The sequence below is a fragment of the Neltuma alba genome, unplaced genomic scaffold, assembly GCF_004799145.2.
Source record: "Neltuma alba isolate B1F8T4 unplaced genomic scaffold, ASM479914v2 tig00011854_pilon, whole genome shotgun sequence".
In the NCBI taxonomy this organism is placed as follows: Eukaryota; Viridiplantae; Streptophyta; class Magnoliopsida; order Fabales; family Fabaceae; genus Neltuma; species Neltuma alba.
The window spans coordinates 73,339-83,150 of NW_021636459.1; the positions used below are offsets into that span (position 1 = coordinate 73,339).

The 9,812-nt window shown below is 35.9% G+C and overlaps 1 protein-coding gene across 3 annotated transcripts; it reads left to right on the plus strand.

Annotated features, from left to right (window-relative positions):
* Positions 1-4,449: 4,449 nt before the first annotated feature.
* Positions 4,450-9,252, plus strand: LOC114718635 (inositol transporter 1). Of its 3 annotated transcripts, none has more exons than XM_028904022.1 (7): positions 4,450-4,885; positions 5,479-5,549; positions 6,217-6,552; positions 7,197-7,304; positions 7,410-7,595; positions 7,880-8,378; positions 8,459-9,252. In XM_028904022.1, the coding sequence occupies exons 1-7, from the start codon at positions 4,738-4,740 to the stop codon at positions 8,536-8,538; spliced, it is 1,428 nt and encodes a 475-aa protein (XP_028759855.1). In that variant the 5' UTR covers positions 4,450-4,737; the 3' UTR covers positions 8,539-9,252. The 3 variants fall into 3 exon arrangements, with proteins under 3 accessions (XP_028759855.1, XP_028759854.1, XP_028759857.1); XM_028904024.1 differs by adding an exon at positions 5,225-5,273 and having other exon boundaries at positions 4,814-4,885; positions 7,880-9,252; XM_028904021.1 differs by having other exon boundaries at positions 7,880-9,252.
* Positions 9,253-9,812: the final 560 nt, after the last annotated feature.

Sequence of the window (9,812 nt, forward strand, 5' to 3'; positions counted from 1 at the left end):
ACCATTAAGATGATATTTAGAATCTCAATTTCGGCAGCGAAACATATTTAAGATAGTTATTGTAGGAAAAAAAAAATTAACCGACATAAACTAATATCAACCACAAACCCAGAGTGGATCCTCCATTCGTCCTTTACACACCTTCTCTTATTTTCCTTATGCAGTTCTCCATTTAAAAAAATTATAAATGAGAAAAATATTTTAAATAAATGGATGAAATATGAGTAAAGATTTAAAATTTATATTCATTCGATGTAGATATAACACAGAAAATAAAAATGGCACAGTTAATTTATACTACCTCTGGTTAAAAAACATTATTTGCAATTTACAAATAAAATTTTATAATTAGCATCGGAAAAAAGAAAAAGAAAATACCGTGAAAATTGTTTCTGTTAGGCCTCGTCCGACCCAACTCACGGGCTCCCCTTTCATGTGCTGTCCTCTTTACGTTGGATCATGCGCCAACTAATATTTCACCAAATCGGAGAAAAATGTCTGGGAGAATTAGGGTTCCAAGTAAGAAAAATAATTAAAAACAAGTCTAAAAAACTGTCATTCTCATTATAAGACTTGTTGTCATAGGCTGTTCAGGTTGTTATTGAGACTTTTTGATAATTATTTCTCTTTTGTGAAATTTGATTATAATTCTTCCAAAATGTTTTTACCTCCGCAAAGAAAATGGTTTGAATATAAAGTACTTCTTTAGTCTTATTTATAAATTATTTTTAGTGTATTTTATACACACTAAGAAAAATTTTAAATTTTATTAATTCTCATTTAAAATCCAATAATTTTCTAATTTTATCTTTAGTTAATATACATTATATTTCATATAAATAAAATTAACACAATAATAAATGAAGAGTAAAGTTGTATATCAATACCTAAAATTTCTCTCAATACGTTATAAATAGGACTAAAAAATATCTTTTCTCTTTGTCCTATAAATAAAACCAAAAGAGTATTACAAAATTTATAGACGCGCTTATTGGGATTGTTTTCTTTAAAAATATTATAAAAATTATAAATTACAAATTAAGATCCATTACAAGACTTGCATAAGTTTTGACAACAAATCTTTGACAAAATATTTGATTCGCGATTTCATAATTTTGACTATTTTGTTTGGGTGATTTTTCCTTTAAAATATCCATGTAAGCACTGAATAAAATTTTATTTTGTTGGAGATAAAATTTCTTGCATATTTATTTTGCAAATGACGAAATCATTTAAAATAAAGTAATTCAAAGTCATTGAATTTCACGCTGCTCTAATACCCACCCTTTTTTGGGTTCCTGAACCTTTCCACCAACATTTTCCATCGCGATCTCACAAGGCGCGCCACGTGTACCAAATAGAGGGAAAGCGACTCAAATTTCAAGGCCCGTATCGCAGCCCGACGCGCGCCATTGCCTCCTCAATTCGTGGATATCATCAACTTCGCCCAATATTATCATGTTCTATATGTGGCGACGCTGATGTAAGAAATTAATCCATCTTCTTCTACTATTTCATTATTCCACATTTCCACGTCATCTCGCTTGTGTCCAAGCCACGTTCCAGATAAGCACAAAATTGTCGGATCGGACCAAATTGTTGAAAGAAAAATTATGAAATTGCTATTTGTCGTCTTTCTGCAGCGTCGGCGTTTGATTCGTTTGTGACTAGCTTATGGGCGACAGCAATGTCATTTTAGAATAAACACAGGATTTGAAGTTTTCTGATCCTCTCCTCTTTGGCTACGATACAGGTACTCTTGATCTCTCCTTCTTCGTCTTATTCATGGATTATGAGTGACAATAGTAGCATTTGAATTACTATTTAACTCAGGAGAAATTATTATTATATTTTAGATTTAAATAAATATTAATATAATCAGCGATTATTTGTGCACTTAATCGTGTTCTGGGAAATGAAATCTGGTTAATTTTGTACTTTTATGGGTTGTCTGCTCATATGTTTCTGCTTTCGAAGATGTTTTTGGAAGCTTATCGCTCCTCCAAGTCGCACTCCTATTTGTTTTGCATAAGAATAAATCGGGTCGGGCGAGCAAGCAATTCCAACCTCACTACAATTATGTAACCAGTTCGCAACTCCAATCTCGTTAAATAAATATATTCTGAAGGATAAACTAGAAGCGGGGCCTTCCATGTTGGGCTTAAGTTATGGAGAACGGTTGCTCAGGAAAGTTGAATTTGTCACGGTTCTTTACAAACTCACGTCCTCATGGAGAAACTATTTATTATATTCCACATCAGTTTCATTTGTAAGAAGGGAATGGAAATAGGAATTCGGGAGGTAGTTAAGTTGGTTGTCAGCTGCTGCTTCAATAAGTTTCGAATTTTGGTTCCACTTGGGAAAGATATCCCATAACCTTAACTTGCATTTTAGATAACGTTTGTCCTGCAAAGATGTTATATTCCATCTGCTGAGAGAGAGGATTGGAACCGTTGAGACTCGCCTGAGATTTAGAATCACCCACATTCTTTTTTTGCTTCCAAGCAGAGATGGATCTGCTTGTTACTTCTTGGCAGGTGGAGTGATGGATGAAACTTGGTATTTTTGGCTCTGAGAATGAGGTGATGTTAATTATGTATAGTAATAATTCATTTGCCCCTCTTCCTTCAAGACTTGGGTGACGATCCTACTGTATTATTGTGATTACAATAAGGAAGGAATCATATCTTTAAATTGGGTAAATTGTATTTGAGTAGGGCATATTTTGTGTTTTTTTAATTATGTTGTTTTTTTTTTCAAAAAGAAGAGTCAAATTATTGTTTATAATTATTTTCCTGACAACCAGAAAATGATCATGTTTGGAGAGTGACAACAAGCAATGATGAAACGCAATAATTTTTGTTAGGTTAATATAATTTTTTATTCCTAAAATTTGGATCTGTTTTAGTTTCGAAATCTCAAATTTTGAATTTGTTATTTTAGTTTTTAAAATTTAATTCATTCTAAAACGTTAATTCTTTCAAATATAACGGCGTTAAAAATATTGCAAACAGTAATGAAGTAGTAATGCGGACCTACGGGATATCATTTAGATGGATCTTGTATGGGTAATAAAGCAAAAAAAAAAGGGGGGGGGGGTTTTCAAAGTAATTGTTTAGCGTTTTTTTTTCCTACCGTTCTATCACTGTGTTTGAAGAATTGTTAATTTATGTTTTGAAAACTCATTCTCTTCTCTATAATCATTTTTTGCATTGCATTTTAAGGGCTTATCTTTTATTTTTATTATTTATATATACACAGGATTCATTAGATATCATCATTTTAATACGGTTTATAACACTAAAGTAAATTTTAATGTTGCGACATTTCTAGAGACTAATGTGTTAAGACAAATTAAATTTTAATAATTAAAACCACAGATTTAAAATTTAAGAGATCAAAACTCAAATAGGATTAAAATTCAGGGACAAAAAATTATACTCTTCCAATTCTAAAAATATAACTTATTTTATAATATAAAATAAATCTTATATTTAATACCAGAATGTTGTTATTATTTTTTGGCGAAAGAAAAGAAACGCAATAATTGTGTTGAATGGGACAAAATGTGCATGCCTCGCCGTGGGACCAGGACCCGGGACCCGGCCATGCAACGCTGTGCTGCAGCTCTCACTTTGGCATTCCCGCGTGCGTATGCCACCCGCCTCACCGAGAGGGGAGAGGCTCTTTGTCATTTCAATTATTTTTGTTTCTAGAATCTTTAATGATCATAAAGTTTTTTTAATTCAATCTAAGCATTTACTCTAGCTAGCCACTCTTTTTTGCCCGAAGCATTTGCTCTAACCGCATTCTATCTTTGAACCGTCTTTGTAATAACCTTCAGAGTACAATTATACTTTTAGTTTATACGAAAAAAATATTTTATAAACGTATATAGGATAGAAATATTTTGTTGCCACAAAAAAAATATTGGTACCAGTATTGTACTACCTCTAGTCTTAATTATAAAAGCTAGTTGATTAATTTGAAGAGATTAAAGAAAGAAATTAAATTAGTTATTTGTAATAAATATGTGTTGTCTTTCCTAAAATATTTTTACTAATAAAGTGTATTGATTAAAACTACCATTATTAGAAGGACTATCTTTAAAAAAATACATAAATATGAGAGATAAAATGAATTACAGTCTTATATTTAAAACCAAAATAAAAATTAAATAAGATCTTATACTAAACACTAGAAGTAGTAGTAATATTTACTAGAACCAATTTATTACTTTATATGAAAGCGCCAAACATATTGCCGTAAGAAATAATTTTAAAATTCAGGCGCCACATCATCCTTTAACCGGATTAGCACAACGGCGATAGCTTCCAGCTGGCGCTGACGTTTCAGTTCCCTCGTCCTCACAGTAGCGCGTGGCTGCTCTGCTGATTTCTATTTCTGGAAACTACTCAAACAGAATTTAAAGCCTCAAATTCTTCTCTGAAATCGTCCAGCTTTTCTTCCAATCCCATAGCTCAGTGTAACATGTTTTTGCAAATTCTGATTGTAACTCCTCCCTAGTGTGAACCCATTTTCGATTCTGTGAAATTATTCATGGCTTCCCACTCTTAACTATATTTCTCATTTCCAAGCCTATGAATCTTCCTATGTTCACTGGCCATTTCGGGGGTTAATATTTCCAACGTGAAGTGGCGCAATTAGGGTCTTTTCTCTGTTGATTTGCTTATTGTACGCTCATTTAGATAGAGTGTTCTTGTTTCGTACCCGACGATGACGATCATTATGCAGTCCGCGCCAGGAAGCTCAGGGTATTTAGATTTATACCCTGAGAGGAAAATGTCTCTTTTCAAGAACCCTTATATTCTGGGACTCACTGCCGTTGCCGGCATCGGTGGACTGCTCTTCGGTTACGACACAGGTACACAATTATTGGTGACGACTATAGTGTCGATGAGTGGAAATAGGATAACCACTGATTAAGCTTATCTGACCATATTTGATTCAACTTAAATCCTTGTGATTGGTGCATTAGGTAAAGTTTAATTTATTCTTGCTTCAGTAAGTAACTAACCTCCCTATTGCATAGCATCAAGGGTTTGTTGACCTATTCCTTGCATAAATATTTCCAGACCATTGAAAAGACATGATTTATTGATCACTAACATATGCTCTGTATACATATTTTCTTTTAGCTTCTAGTATTGGAGCATTTAGAAGGGAGGCTTGTGCTGAAAGAAATTTCTTTCTTTAAAACCAGGTTGACTTGTATGCATGAATATGTGGCTTCATATAAGTTTTCTCAAAAGGTAACAAAGGCAATGTGAAAATTAACTTTCTTCACAATGTCTTATTGTCACTATACTTTCATCATGAGAACCGCTCTTATAGCTAATATCCCATATAAACTAAATGTATTATTGAAAGTGTTGCTCATTCTGAATAACTTCTCTGATTAAACAAAAAACAAAGAAAGAAGGAAAAAATCTCATGTCGGAATGCTGTTTATTATAGGCGTTATATCAGGAGCCCTTCTGTATATTAAAGATGATTTTCAGGAAGTGAAAGACAGTAATTTTCTACAGGTACAATATCCTATGCCCTCTTTCAATGTTGGGAGCTCAGAAATAGACTTCATTGTGCACAGATCAATCTTTTTTTTTAAAAAAAAATGTATTACTGGGAAAAAAGTGAGACGATGCGTTTACGGGGGGGAGAAATCTTGTTACAAAAGGGGGAAAAAACACAAAAAGAAAAGAAAAGAAACCAGCAAACAGAAGTTTCGCAAACACAAGAACTTGCCCTTCCTCTTTCAAATCAGTGTTTGAAATTCCCTGGAAACTTGGTCAAGCACATCACTTAAGAGGAGCCATATCCACAATTGTATCTCATAACAAACGTGAGGACCAAGAGACGTTGTTGAAAATATGTTCCTTTTTCTCCAATCAAATACATAAGAACTCAAACCACAAATCATCAACATTAACATATGCAGCCTATTGGAAGCCACATTGTACATAGAGTCGTGAACAATTTAGCTTCCGATCTCAAGCTGCATGCAATGCATAGGATCCGAAATCTAGTTGTGATGGAACCACAGCAATATATCATTGTTCTTCTTGCTGAGACCTTTTGAGCATTTCATGACAAGCTGCTCAAAGGTGAAAGGACGCACCAAAATTCTGAGAATTTCTCGAGAAAAATTCTTAATATGCTTTCTCATTGGATTGATATGTTTACCTGTGTTGCCAGGAAGTAATTGTCAGCATGGCTGTTGTTGGTGCAATTATTGGAGCAGCAGTAGGTGGCTGGATTAACGATGCTTATGGAAGAAAGAAAGCCACACTTATCGCTGATGTTATTTTTACTATGGGATCAGTTGTCATGGCTGCTGCACCAGATCCTTATGTTCTCATACTGGGACGCCTTTTGGTTGGGCTGGGTGTAGGCATAGCTTCTGTTACTGCACCTGTGTATATTGCAGAAGCATCGCCATCAGAAATAAGAGGAGGATTAGTTAGCACAAATACGCTTATGATAACCGGGGGGCAGTTTCTTTCCTACCTCATAAATCTTGCTTTTACACAGGTTAGTTTTCGTGCTTCATCTTTTGGGTTTGGTTTGTGTAACTTGCAACAATATTAGAGGTTATTCAAGCTTAGCATACAATTGATGGTTATAAGTAGTAGAAATTCTAAAATTTTATATGATGCTGAGCTCATTGTAGAAGTACCATACAAAGATCAAGCATCATTGCGGTTTATGTGCTCTTCATTTCTATGGAGAAATACTAGTTTATGATAAATGCAACATAAAATCTTCTATAAATGCTTTTCCTGAAACATGACAGTTTGAAGGATCCAAGATTATTTTCTTAAGCAGTGACTGATGATTTGTAATTTTGCTGTGAAATGTCAAACTGCCTAAGCTGGAAAGTCGAAGTACTTGGTTCTAGCTGTCAGTTCAGTCATGAAGCGACTGAGTAGCGACGTGCCTGTGCCTGTGTTGGATTACCATGCCGTTATTAACAAACTTGCCACGGGCCATTAATTGAAATTTTGCTGACATTTCTTGAGCTTTTTAGTTTTTCACGAGTTTCAGGATTTACTGTTCCAAACCTCAAACAAATTGCATGAGAAGAGATAGAAAGAGTGATCTAGTGTCTAAGCGTATATTCTGTTTCCAACTTGTTATTATTTCATTGAAAACCTATCCCGTTCTTCATCCGTCAGGTCCCAGGGACATGGCGATGGATGCTGGGAGTTTCAGGTTTGCCGGCAGTTATTCAATTTGTCTTCATGCTTTTCCTGCCTGAATCCCCTAGATGGCTCTTCATGAAGGTACGGACACGCGTTATTAAAAAAGAAAAGAAAAAGGAGTTCAGGATGCTGCCTTCCAACGACATTAATCATAATGCCATCTTATAATTTTATCTCTATGAGCAGGATAGGCAAAATGAAGCTGTTAATGTGCTGTCTAAGATCTATGACTTTGCTCGCTTGGAGGATGAAGTTGAATTTCTTAGAGTTCAGTCAGAGCAGGACCATCAGAAAACAAAGGAGATCAAATACTGGGATGTTTTTAAATTTAAACAGATAAGACTTGCATTCCTTGCTGGAGCAGGACTGCAGGTAATAAACTATGAACAAGTCAACGAGGATATGGTGTTTTGGTAAAATATACTGTTCTATATGTGCATCTTTTGACCTCTGATTCAAGTGGGTGAGTGAATGATATGTCAGCTTTGCTGCTTCATGACCTTTTTGTTGTCAAATGCACGCATCTCTGATTAAGCCATTTTAGGTTCAAGTGCCCCTATTCTGGAAGTTTATTGGGATTAGCTCTGCACTTGAACATCTATGATATCATTCCATGAAAATTAGAAATATTCTGATAACATCCCAGTTGTATGCAGGCTTTTCAGCAGTTTACAGGTATAAATACGGTTATGTACTACAGCCCGACGATTGTCCAAATGGCTGGCTTCCGCTCCAATGAGCTTGCTCTCCTCCTATCCCTCATAGTAGCTGCCATGAATGCTGCTGGCACTGTTCTTGGCATCTACCTTATTGATCATGCAGGCAGGAGAAAATTGGCTCTTTATAGCTTAGCTGGAGTTATCACATCCCTGATCCTTTTGTCTGTGTCATTTTCAAGCCAATCATCTGACTCTACAAATGGATTATATGGGTGGCTTGCAATTTTGGGTTTAGCCCTATATATTGCCTTCTTTTCGCCCGGGATGGGGCCTGTACCATGGACAGTAAACTCCGAAATATATCCTGAAGAGTATCGTGGAATATGTGGAGGAATGGCGGCTACAGTAAATTGGGTTTCAAACTTGATTGTGGCTCAGTCGTTTCTTTCAATTGCTGCAGCCCTAGGGACTGGCTCAACCTTCTTGATTATTGCTGGTATAGCCGTGCTTGCCTTTCTCTTTGTGGCTGTGTACGTCCCAGAAACCAAAGGATTAACATTTGATGAGGTGGAGCAGATGTGGAGGGAAAGAGCTTGGGGCAAGGATCAAATCACACAAAGTCTTCTTCAGCATGGAAATCAACCCTAGCAGTGTGACACGTTGTATGGTCATTCTCTAAATTCAATTTATATGCAATATGTTTAATGTAATGTTGATTGGATACTTCATGCGTCAAAAGCATAGGGACATGAAGTGCCGAAACTAAGTGACTGCCAAGAAACGTTCCATTATGAGAAGCGGAAGAAGGGAAGAAGAGATTTAAGTGTAAAAATAGTGCAAGGAGTCCCCGAGAACATACCAGAATGACTCTCACGTGGGGTTATTGGCATTTTCAGCTTAACCAGTTATTTATTTATTAGGCAGTAATAATTGTGGAAATCGGATAGGTAGGTGGCTGGTTTCCATCAACAACAAATGGAGATGGAATTGCGTCTGCTGCTTGGGTGGTTGGCTGAAAAGCGAGTCAAATGGTAATTGTCCTCTCAACATAATAATGTAGCTGCAAAGTAGTGCAGTGGCATTAAAGCGTGGGGGACCAAAGCGCAAACCCCATGAGTGTGGAGGATTGAATGAATCGCAACGCAGGGAGTTCCAAAACGCAAAACGCGTGTCTCGGGGGCCTAATATTAATGGTTCTGATAAGGGCTTCCTGTACCAGGATCATGATGCCATCTCTCCAATTTCACTAAAATTGCCCCTTGCGTTTTTTTCCTTAAATACGGTAATTTTTAAAATATACTGTTATCATCTTACTCCTATGTCGCTTTATAATTTTAATACAGTATTAACCATACTTTCAGCTGTTTTAATATCCTCCAATGCGAAACAGAATATTTAACAAAGTATTCAGTTCAAAGTTATTTTAGTAAAATATCACTAATTTTACTTGTATTAAAAACCAGACTATTTCCATTATAATCCACCTTATTTAATAATCTTTTTAATTTTATGTGGAAACCACACAAAAAAGTAAACAAAGGATATAGTAGGAGTAATGGTAATCTTGGACCAATTTAAGTTCACGTTTGTAATAAGGAGGTCTCAAGGCGGTTACCAGTTAAAAACCAAAAAAAAAAAAAAGCAAACAAAAAAAAGGGAAAATGAAGGTGGGGGGCAGCGAGTGCCGTGTGGGCTCCGGGGGCCACGTGGGTGTCGTAGTTGTGGGGGTCCACCACGCGCATCTGTCACCATCGGTCCGTCACCATCCGTCCACGTGCATGACCCATCCTTCGCCTTTTCCTCCCTTTGTTTACCTTCACCCCAATCATTTATTCGCACTTTCCTCCCTTTGTCTCAACCCTTGCCATTTTCCTCCTTAATTCACAGTCTGAGTTTAAAGTTTAAACACTATTTTGTTCCACATTCCCCT